Source organism: Aspergillus ochraceoroseus (assembly GCF_002846915.1).
Source record: "Aspergillus ochraceoroseus IBT 24754 chromosome Unknown P175scaffold_5, whole genome shotgun sequence".
NCBI lineage: Eukaryota > Fungi > Ascomycota > Eurotiomycetes > Eurotiales > Aspergillaceae > Aspergillus > Aspergillus ochraceoroseus.
Window position 1 is genome coordinate 1760283 of NW_024468480.1, and position 27133 is coordinate 1787415.

Genomic DNA, 27133 nt, shown 5'->3' on the forward strand with positions numbered 1-27133 from the left:
GATGATCTCACGGAAACAACTTGAGTCCTTCTATATACTTCCCCACCGTCAATCCTCGTTGCAATTAATAGAAAATGACAGCCTTGCGATTCGTCAGATCGGTAAGCTTGACTCTCTGTCCTTGTTCGCTCGTGAACCCTCCGTCCTGACGGCTTTACTAGGTCTGGGCCTCCTTTCGGACCAATTCGGGGTTGGAGCCTCGGTAAGTTCAAAATGAAGCCCATATCCACTATCAAAAGGCATACATGGCTGAAAGGGGATTGTTTTGCGATGTTATAGGCTGTTGGATGGTGTAAGTCTGGCCATTTTTGAGAGCCGGGGATGACCATTTCCTCCCATGGATCTTGCAGAATTCAAATCAAACCTTCGGCATACATGCACGAGCAAGCGCTTTGGGGAAAGGGCTAATTGATTATCACGGCAGCTTCGTGTGACTGATGCCAAACCGGGCCAGGTCAACTTCGAACTTGATATTCAAAAGGAGCACACAGTGAGATCTCCAGGCTCTTCCAATAATCATCTTGGAAAGGCGAGCTGACGTCTTGCTGCTAGAATCGCTTGAACATCCTCCATGGCGGCACCATCGCTAGTATGGGTAAGATAAACGCACCTTGAAAATGCTATAATTTCTGGTCCTCCTTCATGATTTACATCTGACAATCGAAAGTGGATCTCGGGGGTTCTTTGGCTGTGGCATCCCGAGGACTGTTTGCTACAGGTGTATCAACCGATCTCAACGGTAAGAATAGGACACCATTTGTATTCATCATGATAAGCTCTTAACACTCTCTCCGCTTTAAAAGTGACGTATCTCAGTTCTGGCGGTAAAATCGGTGACAAGATTATGGCGGTATGTTCTGAATCCTCCATTCACATCGAGGAATTGAGCAAATGCTAATACCATCATAGGAAGTCACCTGTGATAAGTGTATGTCCCTCCCTCTTAGGGGGAAGTCACTCTGGTGGCAGTTTGCTAGAGACTAGCTATTTCCCCCCCCCCCCCATCAGTCATATCTAATTGTTTTACAGTTGGCAAGACCCTGGCATACACCTCTATCAAATTCATGAACAGCAAAGGCGAAGTTGTTGCCCGAGGAAGCCATACCAAGTACGTGATTTCCCTGGCATACGCGCTGTGCTTGTATTAACATCTCTCTAGATATATAGCTCTTGCCTGGAAAGATCCCCAGAATATTGTGGAGGAGCTTGGTGGACGGAAGTCATCATGAAAGAGATTTGTATATAGTACGGAGTAGTACATAACTGGAATGGTAAGCTTTCAAGAGGATAGTTCTTCAGTCTCCTTGGAAGAGATATGCATCAAGATTGATTCATAACCACCCACAAAGAAAAGCTAGATATGCTCCTTCTGTTCATAGCTTCTGTGGAGCAATAGGGGTGGATCTACTAAGTCTTCGCACTATCTACAATCTCGGCATTGCAATGACTCCGCTAGTATGGGCTGGGCTTTGGCAGGAGTTCTATAGAAGTCATGCTCTCTCTGAAGCAAGACACTCATTGCTTGAAACTTCCCAAGACGGTGAAGAACTGAGAAGGAGGACCTGGCTAGCGCTTAAGACCTTGGTGTCAGGATAATATGAAGAGCGTGGGTGACACCAGCTCCAAACTGCTTAATATTGAGACGAGTTTTCATGCAAGGAAGGTATATATACCAGTTTGTGACATAACCCAGCTCGGATACTGTGATAGATTTAAAACACGAAATAGTTACCCAAGCCGAGCCTTCGCCGACAAGCAAGACTCCTTCCAACAAGTATTAGAATTCGGAAACCCCCATGCTTTTCTTTTGATACCTAAGTGTATACAGATTCATGTAATGGATCTTCATCCGGTTCTTCGCCAGCACCAAGCATAACCTCGTCTCCATCTTCCTCCAGAAGATCGCCTGCCCCATCCGGCATGGCCTCATCAACAATCACATCCCGATCACCCATAGCTTTCATCTTCGCCTGCGTCATTTCGAAGACATACTGGCCAAGGTGCTCCAGGCCTTCCATCGGGGAGCCTTGGACTTCATCGCTCAATGATCGGTTGGTGGGGAACATCTCTCCTGTAGCCAGCATGAGCTTGTCTGGGCGTTGCAGAAGCAAGTCAAATGCAGGTTTGAGTTCGTAACATGACTCGAAGACCTCGCGACGGCCAAGAACGTAGAGGCCGAGCCGAGCACGGGACAATGCCACTGTAAGACGGCGTACGTCGCGGAGATACCCGACAGTTCGAGTTCTTGTGAGGGAGAGAATAACGTCTGGTGTAAAGATTGGTTAGTATTCACTTGCAAACATGTGATGCAGGTCATAAAGGCGATAAAACTTGATGAGAAGTGGGGAATTGGGAATGGCGTACAATCATTCTGTTCACCCTGATACTTATCAACCGTCGTGACGATTTTGGGCATTCCAAACAAGCTGTTCTTAGCGCACCGATGATTTAAGACATCCTTGATCAATGCCGTCTGACCAGCATAGGTAGCGAGAATTGAAATCTTCGAGGCAGGATAACCAAGAAGTCGCATGTACTGATAAATAGCAACAGCATACTCTGCTTCTCCTAGATTTTGGATGAAATGAGGAGTCGGTTCCCGCTCTCCTGTGCCCTGGTAGTCCGGGACATTGATGAATTGATACTCGAACTGGAACCCGGCATTCGCTTGCTTAAACTCCGATGCATTTTCGACGATAGGCAGGTTTCCGAGGTTCTGATAACGCCATTTGAACAGCTCCGCGATACTAGGCCTTGCACGTCCTTGTTGGTCAAGTGTGATGACAGGGACACCGAGCCTCACTAAACGAAGGAACAAACTTTGCTCGAAATGAGCATACTGTCGGAAAGCAAGGTTCTGGATAATAGGAGAGTTTTGAAGGTGGTCTCCACAGAGAACCACTCTTTTAAGCGGAAGATGGCCATCCTTCATATTCTGCAGAGCAGTCGGGATAAAACTTTCGACTTCCGTGATCTGCGCCGCTTCCTCCATGATAACATTATCATAGTGGAATCCGAGATTTGCAATCTCTTGACGACGCATGGCTGCGTGTGTACTTGTCATTGCGATAATTCTCGCTTCCTTTACAAGGAGATAGTTGGCCTTGTCCTTGGGTTGTCGCAGGATCTCAAACGGCCGAATATCTTCAAGCTCTGAGAATATCTTGCTAATGTGCCGTTGACAGCCTTCAGCTACATCAACCAAGGTCTCCTTGGACGCTGAAGGGTCAAAAATGGGCTGGGGCGCATTAGAGAAATATTCATGGAACGGGAATGCCCCAATGATCTCTTCTTGAGATGTGTTTTCGGCCCGAGCATAGTCCCAAAATTTAGCCCATGCAGGTTGAATATAGACTGTGTTAAAGTAGCCCGCCGTCTCGCAAGAGTTGCCATGGGCACCTTGCGCACCAATCGATGCAGCCAAACGGGTAACTTCCGCGAGGAAATAGTTTCGGTTATCAAGGAATGACTCAACACGCCCGTACTTGCTGTAGCTACTCTCGGTTTCTAGCTCCTCCTCGCCATGACCAAGACGCAGGAGGTGGCGTTCATCGATATCTAGTGCCACAATCTTCTGGAAAAGCTGGTTTAATGCTTGGTTGCTGTGCGCAATAAGCAACGTACGCTCGTTGGGGAAGTCGTGATAGATGTTGTTAATAATCTGGGTCGCAACGTCGGTCTTTCCGGTTCCTGGAGGTCCAACAATAACTGTGAGTCCCGGTTGTGTTCCGGATGCAATGGCCTCGACCTGGGCCGGGGTAAATCGGACGGCGTTGACCTTCGGGGCATCTACTGGATAAGGCCCTGGGTTCGGCTGTTTGTATGTCGAGACGCGGAGGGACTTAGAGGCGGCTTTGGCTTCCCCTGCCTGTTCCCTTCGGCGCTTTTTCGATGTATTTGTGGGGAGTGGCGGTGGAGCTTCCTCGAGATATTCAAGAACATAGGGTGGCTGAAAGCTGGAGGCTGCATCGCCTGAAGGCTCAATGGAAAACCCCGGGAAACTCTCAACTAAATGCTGCCAATCCAAGAATGTATCCCGGAAATCCAGTGATTTAAGGCGGTTCGATAATTCCGTGTATCGGGCCCCAGCAGGATCTCCATACCCCAGGAAAATATCCTGAATCCATGGCGGAAGGGTGATGTCTGAGACGATCAGCCTTTGCATAGTTTCAAGGATAGATTTAAAGTTATTCTCTCTCCCTCTTCTCCTTGCAATCACGTTAATGAGTGGATAGATGTCCGGCTTGCCTTGCAGAGTGCGGTCCTTGTCTGCCTTGAAAGCAGAAGGGTCAAGGTTAACCAACAATCTTCTGATGCGAGGTCGAGACTTATGGCCATTGGCCTGGCCGGAGCTTGGCTCGCGCACTGGACGCCCGTTCTCATCAAGGACTTGTACAATTTCTGCAGTTCTTAGATGCACGATGCCCGGCGTCTGAGGAGTGGTGAGGTCTTTAAGTCCAAGCTTGCCTGTATTGCTAGATTGCACGGCTAGAAGGTAGACGACATCATCAGGTCGGAGTGAGTCCCATTCCATCCGAATGCGGTCAGCAAGTCTACCAACTTCGATTGTTATTTCTGCTCTCACAAAGGCAGGCTTGGTTGAGCCCGTCTTGGGGGGAGCGACTTCGATTATGGCAGGCTTTGAGATTGGTATAGCCATACGAGAGAAGCCATCAAAGGCTAGGGTTTTCCCATCCTGGCTAGACCGAGGTTGCATCCGCTTAACAACCGATTCCATATCCTTGCGAATCTGGAAAAATGCTTCCGAGCGGTATAACAGGAATGAACGCCAGAGAAAATCGCCGAGGCTGAGATACTGAAGGTTTAGCTTAGGGATCGCCAGTGGCCTAGATCCATCATACGTCTCATTTCGGAGCAATGATGGGTCGTACAGAGTCTCTTCCGTAGGAACAATGCTTAGATGAGAAGCAGCCTCTTGGAACGGCATAGTTCGTTCGTAGAATGATAGAAGTACCTCCATGCAAAGATGACGGTCAGACGTCAGATTTGATTGCTTGGGATAACTCGTCCGAAATCCGAGGTGTGAGCACAAACTTTGGAGCTCGGACTCTTCCAAAGATGACAATTGCCCCTCGAGCTCTGAACGCTGTTCGATCGAGCCGTAGTTTGATAGAGCTAAAATCATTAATTTGTCCTTGAAATACTTCATGGACGTCCGCTGCAGCTGTGCCAACTCATGGCAGTGCACATCGTACATTGCCTGAGATGACAAAGCCTCTCCCGTGTAGTCATCGATCGCAAATTCGACGAAATGCTTTAAGAGGTTATAAAAATCACGGAGCAGCGCATTATCTGCAGAGCGGTACATCTGGGACAAGCGAATAACAGGCAAGATATTAAGATCTTTCAGCAACGTGTTAACGTAGCGTCTGGTCGGAAGCTGGCTTTCCAAGTCGACGAGTAATTCGAGGAACCGTTCACAGTATCGCAGGTTATCGGCCTGGTCCTTTTCAGGGCCATTCAATCTTCGGAGGAAATCCAACAGCAAGGTGTACAGCCATGATCGCTCAAATCGCATTTTCGCTTTGGCTGCCTCATCGCCGGAATCGTATCGTTTCCCGGAGGCCCTCCAAGCTTTTCTCAGTGTTGGAGCCTTTGCAAGTACACGTTCCCTCGCTTCTTCACTATGAAGATTATGCCAAATAGAAATTGAAACTAGCGGTGCGCACTCCTTGCGAACCAACGCATTCTCCAGCGATTGGAAGGCGCTAATCATGAAAGACATTATCGACAGACGAGAAAACGTAGGGAGTGATTGATCGATGCTCATGGAGAGGATCCGATGGAAAAGATTCGAGAAATCATCCGGCCTGTCTGAGAAAATGCCTGTAATCAATCAGCTACCAGCATAACACACTCCAGCACATCCAACATACTCCATATCGGCAAATGTTCTCGCTGCTTGACGCTCACAATTAATGCGAGCAGCAAGACGTGATAATTCGAAGCGTCTTCGGTGTAGGTTGGCCAGAGAAATCTGTGCCACGTTAGCTCGTACGGGACAATTTGAATGATTCAACGGGGGACGCGCGCACTTTTCCAAGATATTCAAATTCTCTAAGGTCAGAAGCGAGCGAAAACTAAAATTCTCGGCCTCTAAAGGGTCCCAGATATCTTTCTTGATCACATCGTGTTTGACCTTGCGGACATTCGACGCCTCCAGCCAGTGGGTTTTGGCTAGTTGCACCCACGAGCTGTCGTCGCGAAAGTCCTCCACAGTCGGTCTTGAATCAAGGCCTTGCGCCATGGCATGCCGTGTCTGGAGACCCATTCCTCGACGTTGGAATTGCTCAAGAGCACTCCGAGCGCGGGTCGGATATATCTGCGCAAGTGGTCCGTTGTGGCGGGATGAATTGGGTCGGGAAGCTTCAGAAGCGCGTTTAGCGCAGTTTGCGTTCCGCGCCTAGAGTCCAAAGAGCCGCAGCAACGGACTTCTTTCAACGCCCCTTGGTTGACGACGTGACGACCTTGTCGACCCTCTTCATTATCATTAAACAGCTTCTGCCGCCTTGTTGATGGTTGCGAAAATGGCGGATGCAGATGCTGACGTGATAAATGTCTACAGGAGGCTAATTGACAGTCTCCTGGCCAAAGCAGAACAAGTCAACCCGGCCAAGGAGATCGAGCCTCCGTTGACAGAAACACAGCTTGGGGACTCTATATGGCTTGTCCAGGGGGAAGATGAGCAGATCACAGAGAAACTGAGTCAGCCGATGCAGTTCGCTGCCGTGGAGATTGCATTCAGGGAGAGATTTTACAGTCTTCTTGTATGAGGCCTTTCGTCCAAATATGACCATTCGAACTATTCGCTAAGTACGGACACAACAGGCTAGCATATCGATTGACGATCCCAATTTCATTCAGATATGGAATTTACTCGACATTATCTCCATTTTCTCCGATAACGGTCCGTCCATTTCGCGTGTCCTTCCGTGTTCGATCCTAACGTGTCGATAGAACGATGTGAACCTGGTTTGATATTCTGGTTGATTGAGGAACTGCTTGACAGCCAGACAATTGATGGTTGCCGCAACATTTTTGATTATTTGGAGTCTCGAAGAGAACGCAACACTAAGGTACGCCGCACCCGATACGTGAGTTGCAAAGCCGCAAGGTTCTAACTCTTCTCCAGAAACACTTCAAGCAGAAGAGTTTGATCATCCTGCGATCCTGTAATGAATTACTACGAAGACTTTCGCGAGCAGAAGATACAGTGTTTTGTGGCCGCGTGTTCATCTTCCTCTTCCAGAGTTTCCCACTGGGAGATAAAAGCGCAGTCAATCTTCGCGGCGAATACCATACTGAGAATGTGACTACATATGATGAAATCGCGCAAGCAACTAGCAGCGAACCTGAAGCGATGGATGTGGATATGCCAGATGCCAAAGAGACAGTCACAACACCCGATGATCAAAAGCAAGAAAATGAGACGCAGACGCCCGCTGATAAAGACGACAAAGCATCTGCGCACAACCGTCTAAAGACCCCCAAAGTGACCAGTTCTAAACTGGATAACCAAACAAAGGAGAAACCGGTTGACCTAGATGCACTCTACCCCATTTTCTGGGGCTTGCAAGCTTACTTTTCCGCGCCAACCAAAGTTTTTGATGCCCAGCATTTCTCGATATTCAAAAGCGGACTGGAGGTCACATTATCGGCTTTTAGGAATGTTAATACGGATCTTGAGACTTCGAGCAATAGTAAAACATCAGAGGAAATTCGAAGGTCCACTAAACGAAAACGCAGCACAGACGGCCAAGAAATCGCAAGCAGTTTTAATCCCAAGTATCTAACAAGTAGGGACCTTTTCGCCCTGGAAGTGTGTATTTTACCCCTGTCTGCTCACTTTGAAGGTCTAACACTTGATTCCAGGTCAACGATACAGCGTTCAGGAGACACGTCCTCGTTCAGGCCCTGATTCTTCTCGATTTCATGCTTTCACTGACCTCCAAGTCTAAAGCCAAGATAGCTGATCTGACCAATAAATCAGTACTCTACGGATTTGTACTTGGTGATGATGATGTAAGGCACTCTGCAATCCGATTCTCTGGGATGAATATTGACTGTTTGGCTGTGCTAGGCAAAATGGGCAGTGAAAATGAGAAAGGCTATCGAGGAGTATCTCCAGGAAGGCGTTGGCGGGAAATTCTACTATCGCATGGTGGATACCGTTCTGTCAAGAGACAAAAACTGGGTGCGATGGAAGGCAGAAGGTTGCCCGTTAATCGAAAGGGAACCAGTCTCAGTGACAGAATACTTGGGTGCTCGTGAGCACGCAACCAAGACATACGCCAACAAACGCATTCGGCCTACTCCGATGGGATCACTTAATCTGAAGTTTCTCTCAGAGAACGAGTCCTTGGCGGGTCTCGAGAGGCTGAAGGAACCGGAGAGGTAAGCGTTTTTGAGACCTAAAAAAATTACTTCTTTTCGCTCACCATTGTCTTACGAACAATTTAGGTTTGATGTCCCGGCAGCAGATTCTCTAGCACGGGCGGTTGAGGATGATGATTTCGATATCGACATGGCAAGGACAAAGGAGGAGAAGGAGAGTGCAGAGCGTGCGAAAGCGAGCAAGACTTGGCGCGTGCTGCGGCTTTCGGCGAAAACCAAACTCGCAGCCTTCGATAAGATCGAGGATGGCAAAAATCTCAAAATCCTGTTTGAGATTCCGCAGCCTTCTGAGAGCTCTGCAAATGCCGCCGGGGGCACTCCACAAGCTTTAGAGTCGACTGCCAAGCCCTCCACAGAAAGCGAGCTGAATGGGCCTGAACAGGAACAGGGAGCCAGTAATGTCGAAAATGGAAATAATGCCGTAGCCGCCGACCAAGCGGCCGGTGACGTGCACGAAGCGGTGACTGCCGATGCCGTCGCGACGACGTGAGGAAGGCGATGCCTTGCTGCAGGTATAGTGAACGGGATCGCCCAAGAGGATTGTGATTGGGCGTGTTGGCGCTGACATGTCATCCATCCCATGTCGGGCCCAGCCGCTCGGACTTTCAGTTGGATATCTATCTACTCCGTATACATCCATGTCAACCCGCTAAGAGGGGCAACTAGCAGAACAGTCAACAACGGGGCTAGAGGGATCAATATATTTTTGCAGAACGGGTCCGGGCGACATAAATAATGACTCGGGATGACCAGGGGGAGGTTCCTGGAATCCTTGCCATGGACAGTCTGGCCATGATTATTGGCTGACCTCGCTGCTGCGTGCTGACCAGGCATGTGCATGTCTTCCCCGCCGTTTTCCCTTTGCAGATTCATGCCAGTGTCTGTGTGTCTTCTGGGTTTGCTGCAAGATAATCCAGGGCGAGTACTGGGCGGCTAATCGCGGGGAGGGCATAAAAGCAGACTGGACAATGAAGAGATTACGGAGTACACCTTGCCTTTGGGGGGTTATAGCGGGGAATGACCGGATAATCCGAAGGGGTCTTTCATTAGCTTATATGTATCATATAATCATCCTACGTACCTCGAGCGCTGTTAAGCTACAGAGCGGCGAGCAAAGCAATTTATGATGATCCGCAACTTTAAATATATGAAAGGTTCCTGCAGCAATATATATATATATATATATAATATCACTATGACCATGGAAAGGATGCCGCAGACCATCGCTATCCCACACCTAGGAATATCCGGTCAGCATGCGAAATTAAAGGATTCGCTTAGAATGAAGCACACCTGGCTGGGACGTCCGCTCTGTTTCAGCCTGTAGGAGTACTCGTCCTTCTCCCTAAGTCCTGATTGTACCTCGGTAGATAATCAGCCACCGGAGACGACGCTGAACAGGATGCCGTTTATATGATCCAGGGATGGGAATGGAGATTTGTCGGTTTCATCTTGACTGGTTGACCCGCACAGACCAGACACGACATGTACTGAATCAATCTATTCCATACAATTTCTGAAGGACCTCAGGAAGAATAGAATATCAAATCATACCACATGGATACGACGGATATCATCTCCACCAGATTTCTCCGTTCGGGTTCGGGATGGATTCTTCCAATATCCTCCGAGATTTCGCCTGGACCTAGAATGATTATAATTGCTTCCTTCTCTCTGAGACATCGTGATCCGAATCCCACCGGGGATACCCAGTTGACCCACTGCGATTCATGTCTTAAGCCTGGAAGACACGTTGTTGACGTTGATTTAATTTGATTGATGGAGCCTTCGGTAGGTTCTCCTATTCATCCATTCTTTTATCTTCTCTCTCTTGACTAGTTCCTGCTTTGTTAGCGTCTGACTCGGGGTTGAACCCGTTCTGGTCACTTCCTGCATGGACTCATTCTCATTTCCCAGCCAGTTTCTCCGTACTTTGCAGAGTACCAGAGTCAGACAAATACTCGGTAGTGAACTTCTTCTATCCACGATTGGCTGGTCAAGGATACTCTCGACCCGCAACTATGCAAGTCTAGTTGGTTCCACGTCGGAAAATTTCCCACCAACTCTGGGGCCTGCGGATGCCATGGATTCTTGTTCCTTTCGCGAACGGACCAGGGCTGATGGAGTGTATACTGTTGTCTACTGTATATACCTCAAAAATCTTCCACATCACGACTCCATGAGAAGTCAAGGTATCTTGATCCAGGCACCTTTAATTTCCCCAAGATCACAGGAGATCCTGCGGTGTCCACTTCTATTAAGGTTCCTAGTCTGCAACGAACCTTCATATCAGGATGGATTCTTTGCTGATGATCAATATCCCCCTCACTGACCACTCTCTGTCCTTCGTACCTGTTGTAACCTGTTGTAACCTGTTGCGAGATATGGTAATTCTTCGTCCCCTAATCCATGCCCTGCAGGAAGCCCAGCATATTATTCGCCTCCAATTCCCGCGAGTCGGTCCCTTCTTCGCTGGCCTAAAGCCATATAGATCCGGTGGATCATTTCTCGGACTTTGATCACGGCCCTTGGCCCTAACCGCCCGGGATTATTTCCACTGTCTTGACCCCCCGACTTCCATTCTCCTCACACTTCCCCCGGTGGTATCCAGGACCCAGCAGAGGGATCGACTGACTGACATTCTCCTTTTCTTTTTTTTTTTTTTTTTTCTCCCTGTCTTTTTGTACCCTTTTTTTTTTTTATTGTATTGTATTTATTTATTTCTTTTTTTTTTTTACATGTTTAGGGGGGGAAATTAGGGGAACAGAGGCAAATAGCGTGGTCACCAACTAGCCCCGACCACCGTAGGCTTGGGACTTTCGACCTTCACGGAGGAGCAGCAAAACTATCAACTCTTCTCTCTCTCTCTCTCTCTCTCTCTCTTCCTCTCCCCTTTTGTCTTCGCCCCCAAGATCAACAACGACTTGGAGACCCTGGGCTTCTTCCAGAAGACCTCTGACGAATCTCCCAGACCCACTTCGTTCTGTCCCGTCTGTGACCCTGATTGCAGCAGTGTCTCAGACTCGGATTTCTTGTGTGGACTGAGTCTGCGTAGCTCATTGCACCTGGTGTTCAAACTCCTTCTCCTGGGACATCTACATGGAGTAGAAAAGAAAGGAGGCCATAACGACCATGTCCGTCAATGGCCCTTGTGCCTGGGTGTCTTCGTTGTTGCCCCCCCCCGCTACCTCCCATTCACCTTTAACCCCCAATACCTGGCCCGCCGTCTCTTGGAACAGCGAGCAAGCCTCAGCAAAGTCAAAGGTCGCCCTTGCAGCATTTTCAGGATCGGGAGAGAAAGAAATCGAGTTAACCAAGGCTTCATCCGTCGCTATGCAGTCAACTGTGACCAAGGCTGAGAAGGCCTTTCCGGTGCCGGGGGCTACAGGTCCAGGAGACGCTCTGCCGTTGAATCGCACCGGAGGGCAGAATGCTGCCCATCAAGGTGATACCCTGTCACGGATGAAACTCGAGAGACTCAACCACCACGAGCCTCTCACCGTTGACACTCAAAAGACCGCCACCCCGCACGCGCATGGGGGACTATCCCCCAGAATCAAATCCGCAGATCTAGAAGACCTCCCTGACGACGAGAAGGATAATGGCGATGCAACCGTGGCCTCTTCCGATGAAGGGGCAGGCTCGTCTAGCGAAAAGAAGTGCTCTCCAGACTCTAGGAAGAAGATGAAGCGGTTCCGGTAAGTGGTTGAGCAGCATTCAAGCCGCAAGAGAGAAAAAAAAACCCCCCCCCCGGGCTGACCGATTTGTGAAGACTTACACACAATCAAACACGCTTTCTGATGAGCGAGTTCACCCGTCAAGCGCACCCCGACGCTGCACATCGAGAACGATTGTCAAGGGAGATTCCTGGACTGACACCGCGTCAAGTTCAGGTCTGGTTTCAGAACAGGTACTTGAAACTCTTGTCGACCAATAGATCTCTCCCCGTATGGACGGTCGTGATTCTAACGCTCTCTCAGACGTGCAAAACTCAAGCGACTGACTAGTAATGATCGAGAGCGCATGTTGAAATCTAGAGCGTTGCCAGATGACTTTGATACCACCCAGGTTCTCCGCACTCCGTTTGGTAGCAAACCCTCAGACGGACCCGTGAGTGTTTTTCAGGATTCTGCTGCCTATCATGATTCTAACGGACTGGCTATCCAGGTGCTCCTTACCGACGGCCTATCACGACTAAACGACGATGAATATGTCATATCTCCATTGAGCTCGGCCTCAACAACCGGAACCGGCTTCCCTTCCGCTCCCTCTGATAGGAGCATCGACAGCTATCACTCGGGCAGTGTTGCAAATCGAGCAGACTTGCAACGGGGGAATCGGGGCACTTATCCGTTTCCAAGATCCAGCAGTTTCTCCGAACCTTCGTTCAATACGGGCCTTCAATTTCCGGGCCGTTTTTCGAGACCTGGCGCAGAAGCGATAGGCCATCCTGGAATTCCATACCCACGACGACCGATGGACTACGCAATAAGTCGACCGCCGAATGGAATGATGGTTGGTTATACTCAACATCGCCCGATGGAAGGATCCGTCTCACCTACTGGCCAGCAGGAACAACCAATGCCATATGGCGTAGATAGCAGTAAGACCCCTTTATTTTCTTTGTGAAAATTCTCAGAATTGGTGCTCACTGGATTTTCTATATTCTGCAGACCAGCAAGTACATGGCTACCAATCTGCGCTTTCTATGCCTGCACCCAAGGCCTATGGCGGGATGGAAATGAACTCGCACATGCAACCCCACGGACGAAATATGACTACCCTGCAGCATATCCCCGTTTCCGACGCACCCGATTATCGTCCTTATTCATATGACAATCATCCGTATAGCATGAACACCGGAATTTCCTTTACCCAGGCCAACGCCTCGAGCTTGAGTCTTCCCGCATCCTTTCCCTCCGAAACACATATCTCCCAAGGACCGGTTGGCAGTTCAGAAGAACGGATGAGCAACCCTCCCCATATTCTAGATCCCTTGAGGGCCAAATTCGGCAACCAAACCTACGAATACGCAAATTATCTATAAACTTCCATGCCTATTCTCTAGCAACCTACACACACACACATCCTCTCTCTCTCTCTCTCTCTCTTACCCACAACCTTACTCTCCACTACCTCCAGCAACAAATACCTCACGCAGTCGCCCCGACCCGGTACATTTAACCGGTTGAACAAATTTTCTGCTTCTTCAACTTCTTTTCGGTATATATATTGCCGTTGGATATACTTCCTTATATTCACACCTCATCTACGAGATGCTATACTCTCTTCTTCTAATGTTTTTTACCAAATTTTGATTGCCCTTGCTCTTGCTATTGCCTACCGGGGGGGGGGGGGGGGGGGAACCAGGCTGATATTGATCTGTGCGTCATTTGGAGTTGGGACGATTCGGCGTTGAGCATGTTTCTTTTCTTGTCTTGCTCTTATTTCCAACTGTTCACTTTGGCTTCTTCTTCTTTCCTTTCCTTCATGTCGATTCTAGGGAACTTATTTATTGTATAATCAGTTTTCGCTTTTTCTTTTCGTTTGTTTCTTTAGCTATGGACTTGAATATATAGGAACCCGTTTAAGAGTCTACGTACCGTGTGCCTTTGAGATGTTTCAAATAGATCTTGGAGGATCTACGAGGTGTAGTTGAAAGTAAATCTGATCGGCACAGCTACCTACAACAAAGAGTATAGTATAGGTTAACCAGCCAAGTACCTAGTTAACTATCAGGGATGACATAATCAATACCGTTAACTATATTTTTATCTATGAACAATATCAATAATGGCACACTTGAAAGATCTACTGGGTTGAACGATGGAAATAAGGAGGATACATCTGACCACTCGGCACGCCACAATCCAGGACAGGCACCGACTAGGTACCAGGTGTAACTACCAGTCATCTTTGCTGCATTGGAAATCTTGATCCAGTGCAAGAAAAGCGATTACCAATGTTCGAACAACACCACGGGGTCCAGCCAATCAAAGGGTGTGTGGTCACGAGACCTGGGCTTGCGCAACCAATCACGAACCAGATATTGCTAATCGTTCTCGTTGATGGCGGGATAGCGAAAGAGGCTTCTGGCGACGTATAAATGCGTCCGTTTTCTTCCAGGATTGGGTTTGAATGTTTCTCGAATGATCGGATTCTTCAAGACCCTTTTACTTAACTCTGCTCTCCCTACATATCAAAATGGTCCACCCCGCTTCTACCTGCTGCAAAACCAACCCCGGCGCCGGCTGTGTCTGCGCCGCCCAAGCAAAGTGCTCCTGCGGCAAGGAAAGCGCTCTCCACTGCACCTGCACCAAGGCCTCCACTGAGAACCAGACCTCGGGACCCCGATGCTCATGCCGTACGTGTCCCCGCTCTTCTCTGCATATACCCTCCTTCCATTCCTAGGTCCTAACGGTTATCCCTAGGAGCTCGTCCAGCCGGACAATGCACCTGCGAGCGCGCCGCTAGCGAGAACCTGACTGTGACTGGGGAAACTTGTCCTTGTGGACAGCGAGCCTCTAGTAAGCATTCCCTCCTATATCTTGCCTTCTCTGGCGCAACTATGCGTGGTGGCATTGGCTAACTGTGTTTTCCTTTTAGCTTCCTGCACTTGTGAAAAGGCCGGTGCTGTAGAGCCCCTCGAGACGGATTTCACTACCCGTGCTTGATTCTCTTTTTTTTTTGGGGGGGTTTTTCTTAATTATGCATTATTTGAGGCGTTGGCTGGAGTTGGAAGTGCTGGTTTTCTCCTGTTCGGACGAGGTATTGCATTAGTATACGATATGAATGCGTGAGAAACGCCCTTTGTGGCTAGACTATTAATAAATATCAAGAGCGATCCCAAGGTCATGATCTGATATGATTGAAGTTGATATTTTTGATCATTTTCCACGTAGTAACTATATATATAATAATATAGATATGCATGCTGCACCGCCACGCCGTATCAACATTAATCCGTCGTCACGGATCTCCGCCGGATCGGCCGCGGAAGTGGCTTTAGCACCCAGAACGGGAGACTGGCTCCTTTAAAACAAGCTCCGTATAGCCATATTTCCCCCGGGCGACACGATTCCCGATCCTAATCCAGCTCTTTTTCGTCGCTTTTCTCGTTTTCTTTCTTTCATTTCGTTGCTCATCAGCGAACTTTGATCAAGCGCTCGGCCATTCCTGTTCCCCGCTACACCACAGCCCTCCTGAATCCTCCCCCAAAGGCATATCATATCGTCCAACTTCACCCTTTCATAAATCTGCGCCATGTTCTTTGCCGCATAAACGGGTAGCTCAAGTGAAACTAGAAAATCCGCACCGCCAGAGAAAAACAAAAAAAAAAAAAGCTCCAGGATATGCTTGTGTGCATGACCTCTCGCTGAGTGGACCTCCCGACACGGCACAGCGTCTGTATATAGAGAATAAACGTGAGAGCCAGCGCCAGCCCCTCCTCTCCTCACTGAGGGACCATAACCTCCACCATCACATTTCTCACCGCGCCTGACCGCAAACGAACCATCCCACCCCCTTAGCCGTTGCTAAAACCATCCCCCCCCCCCCCCAAAATCGCCTATGATATAACCTCGCAACCACGAAAATGTCGTCCATGCGAGGCTTGGTGCAGTTCATCGCCGACCTGCGAAACGCAAGGGCCCGCGAACTGGAAGAGAAGCGGGTGAACAAGGAACTCGCGAACATCCGCCAGAAATTCAAGGGCGGCAGTCTGAACGGATACCAGAAGAAGAAATACGTGTGCAAGCTGCTGTACGTGTACATCCAGGGGTACGATGTGGATTTCGGGCACCTCGAGGCTGTCAACTTGGTGTCCTCGAACAAGTACTCGGAAAAGCAGATCGGGTATTTGGCCGTCACGCTGTTTTTGCACGAGGAGCATGAGTTGCTGCATTTGGTTGTGAATAGCATTCGCAAGGATTTGCTGGATAGTAATGAGTTGAATAATTGCTTGGCCTTGCATGCGGTTGCGAATGTGGGAAGTCGGGAGATGGGTGAGGCGCTTTCGATGGATGTGCATCGGTTGTTGATTTCTCCGTGGGTTTTCTCTCTCTCTCTCTCTCTCTCTCTCTCTCTCTCTCTCTCTTTTTGGGGGGGGAGGGGGGTTGCTTGGAATGCCCCTGTGTTGCTAATTGATTTTTAGGACGTCAAAAGCCTTCGTAAAGAAAAAGGCTGCGCTTACGCTTCTCCGGTTGTATCGCAAGTACCCTGGCATTGTGCAGAATGAATGGGCCGAGCGTATTATTTCTCTGATGGATGATCCGGATATGGGCGTTACCCTGTCTGTGACGTCGCTTGTGATGGCATTGGTGCAAGATAGACCAGAGGAGTACCGCGGGAGTTATGTCAAGGCTGCGCAGCGGCTGAAAAGAATCATTGTGGATAATGAGATTGCCGCGGACTATCTCTACTATCGCGTCCCATGTCCTTGGATCCAGGTGAAGTTGCTGCGCTTGCTGCAATACTACCCTCCGTCAGGTATGTCGCTCCCCCGCCTTGCGATTGGAGCTGTTGCTGACACAACATAGAGGACAGCCATGTCCGCGAAATCATCCGGGCGTCTCTGGCACAGATCATGCAAATCGCAATGGATACTCCCAAAAATGTACAGCAGAACAATGCCCAAAATGCCGTGCTTTTCGAGGCCATCAATCTTCTCATCCATCTGGATACCGAACACACCCTGATGATGCAAATATCCACACGACTGGGCAAATATATCCAGTCGCGCGAGACGAATGTCCGCTACCTCGGTCTCGAAGCGATGACGCACTTTGCTGCTAGGGCCGAGACTCTGGACCCCATCAAGAAACACCAAAATATCATTCTAGGGTCCCTGCGCGATAGGGATATCAGTGTCCGCCGCAAGGGATTGGACCTCATCTACAGTATGTGTGATACTACAAATGCGGCTCCAATTGTGAACGAATTGCTGCGCTACCTGCAGACCGCCGATTACGCGATCCGGGAGGAGATGGTCTTGAAGGTGGCTATTCTTACCGAGAAATACGCAACTGACGCCCAGTGGTACATTGATATTACGTTGAAGCTTTTGTCCCTGGCCGGTGACCACGTCAACGACGAAGTCTGGCAGCGTGTTATTCAGATTGTGACGAACAACGAGGAGCTGCAGCCGTATGCCGCTCAGACTCTTCTCACCTACCTCAAGAGCGACTGCCATGAAAGCTTAGTCAAGATTGGCTGCTATGTGCTGGGCGAATTCGGGCATCTTATCGCCGACCACGAAGGCTCAAGTCCCATTGAGCAGTTTCTGGCGCTGCAAGCCAAGATGATCACGAGCACTGACAACACACGTGCGATGATCCTGTCCGCCTTTGTCAAATTCGTCAACCTCTTCCCCGAGATCAAACCGCAGCTGCTGCACATCTTCCGTCTGTACAGCCATTCGCCGGATTCGGAGCTGCAGCAGCGTGCCTTTGAGTATCTGTCGCTGGCGACACTTCCTACCGATGATCTTCTGCGAACCGTCTGTGATGAGATGCCACCATTCTCGGAGAGGGCCTCGATTCTGCTGTCCCGTCTTCACCAAAAGACCGCCGGCACCACCGATAAGAAGACGTGGGTTGTGGGCGGAAAGGATGCCAACGCAGACGGCAAGGAGATCTTAATGGCGCAGCACACCGGACTCAAGCGGACGTTTACTACGATTGTGAATGGCACAAAAACCGGAGCCACCGGAAACGCCGCTTCGGCGGGCGCATCAGGCGACCTAGCAGGACTGGACCTGAGTGCATCGGCCACGCCGCCACCGCCTCCTCCCAATATGGCCAGCGCGGCGCACCTTACGCCCGACTGGGAAATTGGGTTCAACCGGCTGTACTTCTCCGACGAAGGCGTGCTGTTCGAAGATGCTCAGATTCAGGTTGGCTTACGGTCCGAATTCCGTGCTCATATGGGGGTGGTCAAGATATACATCACCAACAAATCGTCGTTCTCAATCGGCTCGCTCACCACGACCCTGGACAACCGTGCAGCGCCGAATCTGAAGATCGACTCCAAGAGTCTCCCTGAGCCTACCGTCCCGGCCGCCGGGCAAACGCAGCAGACTCTCTTCTTCGAAGCCAGGGGCCCGTTTTCTGATGCGCCGACCATCCGCATCTCGTACCTCGCCGGTGCACTGCAGGCCTACACGCTGCAACTTCCGATCCTGATGCACAGATACATGGAGGCTTCGAGCCTTTCGGCGGAAGACTTCTTCAAACGGTGGCGGCAGATTGGCGGGGGTCCACTCGAAATCCAGAATACCTTTGGGCTGGTCGCCAAGGCCGGGAATATCACCGAGGCATTCACGCGACGACTGGTGGAAGGATTTGGCTGGAAGATTCTGGATGGCGTGGATCCCAACCCGACGAATCTGGTGGGCTGCGCGGTGTATCAGTTTGCCACGGGCAAGACGGGCTGTCTTCTCCGCCTGGAGCCCAATTACGACCGCAAGGTGAGCGTTAAACCATTCTTTGGAACTGTATGTCCTGGGCCAGCACTCACTAGTTGCAGATGTACCGTATCACCGTCCGAGCTACGCAGGAGAATGTGCCGCAGGCGCTGGCACGACAGATGGAGCAGAAACTTTCACAGGGCCCGGCACTTGGCTGGGAAGTATAATACGGATGTAGGTATATGTATAGCACGTGGATAATGGATCTAATGGGAGAGGAGCGTCTAATGCATTTCCATTTCCATGTTCCCATCTTACCGTTGTCTTTTGAGGTCAGGAATGTAACACTTACACCGGGAACACTTCCTCACCACGTAATCTCAGTAGAGAAGGGGTTGTACATATAGATAGTATGTATGTATGTATGTAGTTAAACAATCTTCGCCTGATCCTTCGGCAGACGATCTCCAAAAATCGTCGTGCCCACACGCACCTGATCACTCCCCAACGCAATCGCCCCCTCGAAATCCCCACTCATCCCCATACTCAGCTCCAACTCCAACTCCGCCTCCGCCTCCAACCCCAACCGCCGCACGACCCGCTCGCGCGCCTCGCGCAAGCACACAAAATCCGCATTCTCATTCCCGGGCGTCGCCGTGGCCTTGGATCGCGCAATCGCCCCGATGGTCATCAACCCCTGCAGCCGCAGCGCAGGACAGTGTTCGCGAACAAACCGACACAAGCCCACCACTTCTTCTCCCGGCGCAACCCCAGCCTTGCTCGCCTCCCCGGACGTATTCACCTGCACGTAAACCCTCAGCCTCTCCTCCCCGCTCCCATCAAGCCCCCGCTTCCGCGCCTCCCACCCCTTATTCAGCAGCGCCGCTTTCCTCGCACTATCCACGCTCTCCACCGCCCACAGCGCGCGCGTGTCCCGCGCCAACGACACACATTTGTTCGACTGCAGCCCGCCGATGAAATGCCATTTGATGCTGGGCGGGAGCACCCGCGCCTTCTCCTGCAGCTCCTGCAGGTAGTTTTCGCCAAAGTGCGTGTGCGGGTGCGGGTTGCGGGGGGAGCTGCTGTGCAGGGCGAGGATGTCGGATGCGGGCTTGAGTTTTGAGACTGCCACGAGGCGGGGGGGGTTGGATCTTTTTTCTCTGGTGGTGGACGCTGCTGCTGCTGCTGCTGCTGCTGCTGCTGCTATGCGGGTGCGCACGCTGGTGAGGTTGGAGAGGAGGGTGGCGGTTCGGGTGGGGGATGCTGGCATTGTTGTTGTTATTTCTGAGTCTGAGTCTGAGTCTGGTTGTGGTGGGGTTGGTGTTGGTTTGGGGAGGTCTGAGGTTGGGCTTGGTTGTTGGGTCGTCATCGCATCGGTTGTATTTCTTGAGATTCGTGTATAGATATAGTTAACTACCGAATGGTAGGTAGTTTAGTTACAGGGGAGTATCTTCATCGGAGCGGATTAACTATAATACTCAACAGAGTACTTAGGTAAGCATTGAATTTCACGTGATATACAAGGAACCAATCACAGTTACTTAGGGTTAGGTTAGGGTTAGGTTAGGGTTAGGTTAGGGTTAGGTTAGGTTAGGTTAGGTTAGGGTTGGGTTGGGTTAGGGTTGGGTTAGGGTCTTTCTGACTAACCCTAAGAGATTGTTAACTAGTTACCCTCATGAATGATTACCTAATCATACAGCAGAAAAGATGATCTGATGAATGATTGATTCTAGAGATATCCTCATCCTGTTGGCTTATGAGGCGGAGGCCTAGTTTCAGAATGTCTCTTTGTAGTTTTTCTAACATCTCTTTCTTAACAGCGCCAGACGAAACACAGTTTGAAAGCTGCTGAGCCATTCATTCCGCCGCGCCTAACTCAGCCAGTCTGGGCGAAACCCTCGAGAACCACTCATTTGCCGTGGAAAATAAAGAGCCTAGATCTTTGCCATCGAGGTCGAATGGAATGGCTCCCGTCATTCCTACCGTTGTACTGGGCCACTTCTTTGACGCTGCAGACTCCACTGCAGCGCTTTGTCGTTTGCTGGTGCTGACGTCAAATACTCGGCGCGCTCCATGGACGGTCTTTATACATAGAGCGTAGACTCTCTCTCTCTTGTAGAGTCTGGCCATCATCCATTTCTTCTCTTTCTCTTTCTTCTCTTTCTTCTCTTGGGTGGTCATTCGTATATATTCTCCTGCATTTCTAGTCTAGCTGGTCTTTGCTCGCCCTACTTTCTATACTCCCGATATAGATCTCCGTCCCAGACACTACCTCACATCACACCTGCGACAAATCTCTTTCTACAACGGCAGCAGCAGAAATCTGGACTGAAATCTTTCACCAAATTCCGATTAAATTGCAGGGATCGCTTGAAACCGAGTCGGAAGTTGGCGGAGTTGGCCTGATTATTCCACATACCCCTCTTAACAGACGCTACTACTACTCCTAGTACGTCAACGGGAAAATGTGCCGACAATATCTCACTCTGTACTCCTGGTGCCACTGCGAAGAAGATGCCGGCTACCAGGCATGCAGCGCCCGCAAGGAAAACGGCTGTCCCGGCACCGCCGTCGAGACCGTACATATGCAATGTTTCTGCAACGTGCACGCGACAAAGAAATTCCAGACGGAGAAGCAGGCGCTGAAGAAGAAGAGCCGTTCGTCCCTCTCCTCCCGCTCCTCTCGGAACTCGCGCTACTCCAATAGCAGCTTGGAGTCGCAGGCATCTCAGATCTCCCGGGCGTCGTCTTTCCGGAGACGTTGGTTTCGTCTGTGGTCGCGGTCGGAATAGGCTGTCATGACTACTTTGACTGAATGGGATGGATGTTTTGTGGATTTTCCAGCTGCTCATTCATTCCTTTGATGTTCTTCTTTATCCTCTCTCTCTCTCTCTCTCTCTCTCTCTCTCTCTCTCCTCTGGAAAGGTGTTGGTTGGTTCTTTTGTCTATCTATATATATATCTATCCTTTCATCTGGTGGAGGCGTCCAGGTCGTCTTTTCTGGTGTTCAAGGCGTGGTGGTGATAATGAGACCTGATTTATGATTCATGATCCATTCCTCTGTATACATAGAGCTCAGGAAATTATATCGAATTTCCCCAGTAGAAGCAGGTGGATAACGGACCGATTCAAAGAATGGACGATCGTCTGCCCCTTGTCCCCATTGGAAGCGAGGCTTTCCTCCTTGTTTCCTTTCCTCCCTTTTCCCGCCAGGCTTTCTTTGACGAGCTGCACCCTTTTTTACATCTTTTGATCTTATTTCTATTCAGTCTCTCTTCAGCAACATTCAAATGGGAATGACATCTGCGTCATGGACCCCCCTCTTAAGTCATTCGCTGCCACAACTCCCGCCACCAACCCCCCCTCAACAATGCCCTCACATCCGCTGTCTCCCATTGATTTATCTAGTTCCTCTGACCGTCTGAGCAATCTTTCGGTCACCGCGACCCCTCTTCCTACTTCTCCCTCCGGGTTTTCATCCTCCTCGTTGTTCCCGCCGTCCGCGCGTTCAGGTGCCACCCACCCGCCGCATTCGACCCCAAGACGAATTCCCAGCACCAGCTCCTTGAGAGAGGAACGGCGAAAATCCCCTCCTAGCTTGAAGAAGTGCTCCTCTACCGCGTCCTTGCGTTCGGTTCCCCTTGCGAATGGTGGTTCTGCATCGCCTCGCCGCAGTTTGTCGCGCCGTTCCTCCTCCACGCTCGCAACCTCCCCGACGCCCACCGCGACGACGCTCAGCAATAGCTACACGATGTCGGCCAAAAAGTCGCCGCGGTCCACGGCGGCCACCCCCGAGCATTGTGCACCCACCACGCCCGCGTCTATTGCTGCAGATCACTTCAAAAGGGAAGTCGATTTGCACCAGTCGACCGACCGCCAATCCCAGACTCTCGTGATCGTCCACGATGCGTGTTATGGCCACCGGTTTTCGCGTCCTCGAGCGTCCCGTGCCGCCTTGAATTCGATTGTCGAACGACCAGAACGGATCCGCGCCTGTGTGCTAGGAATCTCCGTGGCTTATGTTCGTCTTGCCCGCCGACATGCCGGTGGCCAATTTGCCCCCCACCCCGACCTGAATCTCCATCAGCTACCGATCCCGCCGTTCCAGATCAGAAAGACTGCGCGAACCTTGGCAGTGGGCTCTCCAGCGGTTACCCATGTGCATGGATCTAGGTGGATGGAGGATCTCAAGACTATGTGCGATGCTGCAGAGTCGCGACTCGCCTTGAATGGGAAGGAATTGGTCCGACCCCACAGCAGTGGGAAGGACGCTGCCGCCGGGACGACGACGACGACGTCGACCCATCAGTCGTTTCACGAAGGCGATCTTTACCTTTGTTCCGAGTCTTTGAATGCGTTTGAGGGCGCCTTGGGGGGGGTGTGTGAAGGGATCGATGCGGTCTTTAGCCCTTCTTCTTCTACCAAGCGTGCCTTTGTCTGCATTCGCCCTCCCGGCCATCATTGCTCGTCCGGTCACCCATCTGGATTCTGTTGGATTAATAACGTGCATGTGGGTATTACTTATGCCGCCATGACCCATGGACTCACCCACGCCGCCATTCTCGACTTTGATCTTCACCACGGCGATGGTTCCCAGGATATAGCTTGGCAACAGAACCAGACGGCGGCCACGGCGCCCCGCAATGCGGCTTCGTACAAAAAGACCCGAATCGGGTACTTTAGCTTGCACGATATTAATTCGTATCCGTGCGAAATGGGCGAACCGGAGAAGGTGCGCAACGCGAGTGTCTGCATCGAAAAGGCACATGGACAGTCCATTTGGAACGTTCATCTGGAACCGTGGAAATCCGAACGCGAATTTTGGGCGCTCTATGGCGCCAAATACACCGTCTTGATTGATCGAGCCCGTGCGTTTTTGCGGATGCATACAGAACGCTTGGCCGGTAACCCGAATGGCCCTCCTCCCCAGGCGGCGATTTTTATTTCAGCTGGATTTGATGCCAGTGAATGGGAGGGAGCCGGGATGCAGAGACACCAGGTGAATGTCCCCACCGAGTTCTACGCCAAGTTTACTGCGGATGTCGTGCGCCTGGCAGAGGAAGAAGGGTTGGGTGTGGACGGCCGAGTTATCAGCGTGCTGGAAGGAGGTTATAGCAACCGGGCCTTGACCACCGGCGTACTGAGCCACCTGTCGGGATTGGGAGATGGGACACAACAACGCTCGGGATCGGGCACGGAAGATCAGATTAATCGCCTGGCCACTGAAATGACGGACCGTCTAGGTCTCTCGGAGCCCACCACTCCAGCGGACAATCAACAACCAGGATTGGAAGCACTTTATGATCGTGAATGGTGGTCTTTGCCCCTGGTGGAAGAGCTCGAGGCTCTAGTATCCCCACCACCCCTGCCACCGGTGGTCAAACCTCGAGAAAAGGCAGCCCCTACGTATTTTGCTCCTACGCAATCCTTTGCTGCCAAGGTTGTCCTCCTCCCATCCCGAGACCGCAAATCCACCACCAGCTCTCAGGCCAGTCTCGATTTGGATACTCCGCCACTGCCCCCGCTGCCGCCGGTGACCTGGGCGGTCGCTGCCCATGAGTTGTCCAAGATCCTGATCCCGAGTGATCGCCAAACGACGAGCTATCGGCCTGGGGACCTCAACGCCGAAGCCTCGCGATTGAGACGCGAACGCCAGACGGCAGCCATCACCGACACAGCTCCGACCGGTCCGGCGGCGACTGCGGTCGAGGATAATAAGAGGAAGCTTCGCATGCGGAAGCCCAAGACCTCGCTCCCTAGTCCGCCGAGGGCTGAGACACCGGGGCGGCGAAGCAATAGGAACAGCCGACGAACCACCCTTGACTCTCCTAGTGCGCTTCCTAATTCCACTAGATCCCCTAGCATGCTCGCAACTCGTAGAAAGAGCGCCTCTGCCACCCCGACGACCACCGGGTCTTCTTCCTCTTCGACCCCGGAACAAGATGGATCGGACCAGAGACCCGCTTCCCAGGGCTCCACCAGTGTGCGGAGGAAGCCTAACACATCTCGGGCTGCAACCCCCCGACGAACGGCTAGTCCCCGCAAGACACCTCCTGTGCCACAGGTTCCGTCTGCCTTTATTCCTGTACCACCCTCCGGGGAGGAGGAGGAGGAGGAGGAGGAGCAGCCGACGACTGGATCCACTCCTGGTGACAACGACCGCCAAGGGCACCCTGATATGGATAGCTTAGTCGCCAGAGTGGGCAAGCTAAGCATAAAGCTCAAAGTACCCTCTCCGGAAGAGAACGCAGCTCGAGAGAAAAAGGCAGCCGAGGAGCGCAAACGTCCAACCTCCAAAGGCACATCCAAGGCGACCCGGGCTCCCAGGAAGGCCTCCTCCGCCCTTAAATCCCTACCTTCGAGCTCTTCCACTCAACCCACCTCTGAGTCTCCATCTCTCCCAGATATCCCCGCAAAAGAGGAGAAGCCAGCAGATGCGAAGCCCCCGAGTGCTTCCCTGGTGACTCCCGTCGCGTCGTCACCTGTGTCATCACCTATTCCTATTCCGTCACATATCGACTCTACGGAACCTGAGCCTGTCAGCACACAAGAACAGACTTGGAACATGGCGACTGAATCCAAGGCTCCCGCGCCGCACACCCTTTATGCCAATGTCTCTCCTCCTCTGACCCCAGGACCTACGAGCGATTCTGCGGGTCCTCGGTCCATGCTGTACTCGCCCACGGCGTCGGTTCCAATGACGATGCATGGCCTCCCGGTACTTACGTCGCATGAACCTATTCCTTTTGCGCCGTCCAATGCGTCAAAAGCAGCAGTGAACGAAGCCAAGCCGGGAGCTTCGACTTGATTTTGCCTCTACGTACTAAGGATGCTTGCTGTTCGCCTCTGAATTGTCTTTATTGCTCCATATTTTACCTGTTACTATACCCCTATTGTTTGGAGTTTTATTTTCTTCTAGTCCCAAATTATTCATCTATGATTTGAAATTCTCCTTCAGAAAGCCGTAGTTTCGTTTGCAATAATGATAGTTTACTTAGTTAACTATACATAGTTAACTAACTACTAGTTAGTTAGTTAAGCGCCTGATCGCCGCTGACTCAGCCTCCGCATTTGTCCAGCGGGTTCCAGAAACATCTGATATCGCATTCTAAGCAACCCTTCAGAGCAGCTCTATCGATTCCTTTCTTTCTCTCTTTTTAACTACCCGTCTGTCTCTCTCTCAAGTCTGTCGTTCAGCATGGCCCCAATCTCCATCAATCCAGGCAAGAAACCCTCCCGCCCCGAGGAGTCCTTCACCCAAATGGCCGACAAAGACCTCGAATCGATCGGCCGGCACTGCGAATTCGAGTACTGCAACCAACTCGACTTCCTCCCCTTCCGCTGCGAATCCTGCCGAAGTACATTCTGTCTGGACCACCGCACCGAAACCGCGCACCGCTGCGCGCAAGCCGGCGCATGGGCCCGCCGACGCACCCCGGCGCAACTATCCTCCACCACCACCAGCAGCAGCACCAGCAGCACCCAAAAACCCACCATCTACAACTCCGACCAATGCGCCCACCTCAGCTGCAAAACCCTCATCAACACCCTCACCGACCCGGCCGTGCGCTGCCCCACCTGCACAAGAGAATACTGCCTCAAGCACCGCCTCCGCGAGGAACACGACTGCGCCCCGCTTGCCCCGCTCCCGGGCAGCGCAGGCGCAGGCGCAGGCGCAACCCCCAACGCGAACGAAACCATCCGCTCCATGTTCGCCCGCGTGCGCACATGGGGGAAAGACAAATCCCACGCGCTGACGCCGAAACCGAAGCCGGATTCCCCCGCGGCGCGCGCGCTGCAGGTGAACGCCCTGAAGAAGTCCGCCAAGGGCGACGCGGCCGTGCCCGCGGACAAGCGGCTCTATGTGCATGTGGTTGGGACGTCGGACACGCACGGTGCGCAGCCGCCTGCGGGGGACTTCTGGTTCGATTCGCGGTGGAGGGTTGGGAGGGTGTTGGATGATGCGGCGAAGCGGCTTAGGGTGGAGAATGTGAATAATCGCGCGGGCGAGGAGGCACGGTTGCGCTTGTTTCATGTGGAGTCCGGGGAGTTTTTGGAGTTTTCGGATGTGATTGGGGCCGGGAAGGTGGAGGTGCATTCGGGGCATACGATTGTGTTGTTGAGGGGGGCTGGGGTGATGTTGGGGAAGTGATTTTCTTTTCTCTCTCTCTCTCTCTCTCTTTTCTTTTTCTTTTTCTTCTCACGACGAGGTACTTGGTCTACGCTCCTGTTGGGTTGGATAATCTTGGGTCATCTTGCAATAAATAATTGCATAGCATGCATGCATCATATCATATGTATACATTTTTGATT

The 27133-nt window shown here is 51.3% G+C and overlaps 10 protein-coding genes across 10 annotated transcripts; 8 read left to right on the forward strand and 2 right to left on the reverse strand.

The window, feature by feature from the left end:
- Positions 1–35: 35 nt before the first annotated feature.
- Positions 36–1636, forward strand: P175DRAFT_0481349 (PaaI family thioesterase). The gene is made up of 10 exons (XM_040895452.1): positions 36–101; positions 162–202; positions 280–292; positions 425–490; positions 553–595; positions 668–739; positions 804–850; positions 910–928; positions 1030–1108; positions 1160–1636. The coding sequence occupies exons 1-10, from the start codon at positions 75–77 to the stop codon at positions 1227–1229; spliced, it is 477 nt and encodes a 158-aa protein (XP_040751621.1). The 5' UTR covers positions 36–74; the 3' UTR covers positions 1230–1636.
- P175DRAFT_0460819 (RNA helicase aquarius) lies at positions 1587–6325 on the reverse strand. Its single transcript, XM_040894745.1, has 4 exons — positions 6057–6325; positions 5898–5998; positions 2365–5847; positions 1587–2266 (listed from the first exon to the last, which is right to left on the reverse strand). The coding sequence occupies exons 1-4, from the start codon at positions 6290–6292 to the stop codon at positions 1815–1817; spliced, it is 4272 nt and encodes a 1423-aa protein (XP_040751622.1). The 5' UTR covers positions 6293–6325; the 3' UTR covers positions 1587–1814.
- Positions 6326–6548: 223 nt separating this feature from the next.
- P175DRAFT_0494009 (THO complex subunit THO1/HPR1) lies at positions 6549–8905 on the forward strand (the record flags this gene model as incomplete). Its single annotated transcript, XM_040896000.1, has 7 exons — positions 6549–6788; positions 6850–6928; positions 6979–7097; positions 7154–7840; positions 7894–8043; positions 8102–8415; positions 8482–8905. 7 exons carry the CDS (start codon positions 6549–6551, stop codon positions 8903–8905), a joined length of 2013 nt encoding a protein of 670 aa, XP_040751623.1.
- Positions 8906–11104: 2199 nt separating this feature from the next.
- Positions 11105–13762, forward strand: P175DRAFT_0502378 (homeobox domain-containing protein). The gene is made up of 5 exons (XM_040897371.1): positions 11105–12113; positions 12188–12325; positions 12396–12525; positions 12583–13018; positions 13089–13762. The coding sequence occupies exons 1-5, from the start codon at positions 11548–11550 to the stop codon at positions 13460–13462; spliced, it is 1644 nt and encodes a 547-aa protein (XP_040751624.1). The 5' UTR covers positions 11105–11547; the 3' UTR covers positions 13463–13762.
- Positions 13763–14529: 767 nt separating this feature from the next.
- On the forward strand, positions 14530–15089 carry P175DRAFT_0524487 (putative copper resistance protein Crd2; the record flags this gene model as incomplete). Its single annotated transcript, XM_040899369.1, has 3 exons — positions 14530–14779; positions 14847–14942; positions 15022–15089. Exons 1-3 carry the CDS (start codon positions 14620–14622, stop codon positions 15087–15089), a joined length of 324 nt encoding a protein of 107 aa, XP_040751625.1. The 5' UTR covers positions 14530–14619.
- Positions 15090–16009: 920 nt separating this feature from the next.
- P175DRAFT_0533223 (AP-2 complex subunit alpha) lies at positions 16010–19047 on the forward strand (the record flags this gene model as incomplete). Its single annotated transcript, XM_040900034.1, has 4 exons — positions 16010–16461; positions 16568–16902; positions 16953–18880; positions 18940–19047. The coding sequence occupies 4 exons, from the start codon at positions 16010–16012 to the stop codon at positions 19045–19047; spliced, it is 2823 nt and encodes a 940-aa protein (XP_040751626.1).
- Positions 19048–19250: 203 nt separating this feature from the next.
- On the reverse strand, positions 19251–20090 carry P175DRAFT_0439370 (uncharacterized protein; the record flags this gene model as incomplete). The annotated part of the gene is made up of 1 exon (XM_040893957.1): positions 19251–20090. One exon carries the CDS (start codon positions 20088–20090, stop codon positions 19251–19253), a length of 840 nt encoding a protein of 279 aa, XP_040751627.1.
- A 1195-nt stretch (positions 20091–21285) lies between these two features.
- Positions 21286–21612, forward strand: P175DRAFT_0439589 (uncharacterized protein; the record flags this gene model as incomplete). Its single annotated transcript, XM_040893970.1, has 1 exon — positions 21286–21612. One exon carries the CDS (start codon positions 21286–21288, stop codon positions 21610–21612), a length of 327 nt encoding a protein of 108 aa, XP_040751628.1.
- A 522-nt stretch (positions 21613–22134) lies between these two features.
- Positions 22135–25734, forward strand: P175DRAFT_0524490 (histone deacetylase hosB). Its single transcript, XM_040899370.1, has one exon. The coding sequence runs from the start codon at positions 22191–22193 to the stop codon at positions 25626–25628; it is 3438 nt and encodes a 1145-aa protein (XP_040751629.1). The 5' UTR covers positions 22135–22190; the 3' UTR covers positions 25629–25734.
- A 284-nt stretch (positions 25735–26018) lies between these two features.
- P175DRAFT_0481373 (AN1-type zinc finger protein) lies at positions 26019–27105 on the forward strand (the record flags this gene model as incomplete). Its single annotated transcript, XM_040895453.1, has 1 exon — positions 26019–27105. One exon carries the CDS (start codon positions 26019–26021, stop codon positions 26970–26972), a length of 954 nt encoding a protein of 317 aa, XP_040751630.1. The 3' UTR covers positions 26973–27105.
- Between the last annotated feature and the right edge of the window lie 28 nt (positions 27106–27133).

Excerpts from the sequence above, each read along its gene's own strand:
- P175DRAFT_0481349 (XM_040895452.1), top strand. The coding sequence starts at position 75 with ATGACAGCCTTGCGATTCGTCAGATCG. Across the intron at positions 491-552 it reads ATATTCAAAAGGAGCACACA|AATCGCTTGAACATCCTCCA; the intron begins GTGAGATCTCCA and ends TCTTGCTGCTAG. Across the intron at positions 596-667 it reads CGGCACCATCGCTAGTATGG|TGGATCTCGGGGGTTCTTTG; the intron begins GTAAGATAAACG and ends GACAATCGAAAG.
- P175DRAFT_0460819 (XM_040894745.1), bottom strand. The coding sequence starts at position 6,292 with ATGGGTCTCCAGACACGGCATGCCATGGCGCAAGGCCTTGATTCAAGA. Across the intron at positions 5,848-5,897 it reads AGAACATTTGCCGATATGGA|GCATTTTCTCAGACAGGCCG; the intron begins GTATGTTGGATG and ends GATTGATTACAG. Across the intron at positions 2,267-2,364 it reads TCAGGGTGAACAGAATGATT|ACGTTATTCTCTCCCTCACA; the intron begins GTACGCCATTCC and ends TCTTTACACCAG.
- P175DRAFT_0502378 (XM_040897371.1), top strand. The coding sequence starts at position 11,548 with ATGTCCGTCAATGGCCCTTGTGCCTGGGTGTCTTCGTTGTTGCCCCCC. Across the intron at positions 12,526-12,582 it reads GCAAACCCTCAGACGGACCC|GTGCTCCTTACCGACGGCCT; the intron begins GTGAGTGTTTTT and ends CTGGCTATCCAG. Across the intron at positions 13,019-13,088 it reads GCCATATGGCGTAGATAGCA|ACCAGCAAGTACATGGCTAC; the intron begins GTAAGACCCCTT and ends TATATTCTGCAG.
- P175DRAFT_0524490 (XM_040899370.1), top strand. The coding sequence starts at position 22,191 with ATGCCCTCACATCCGCTGTCTCCCATTGATTTATCTAGTTCCTCTGAC.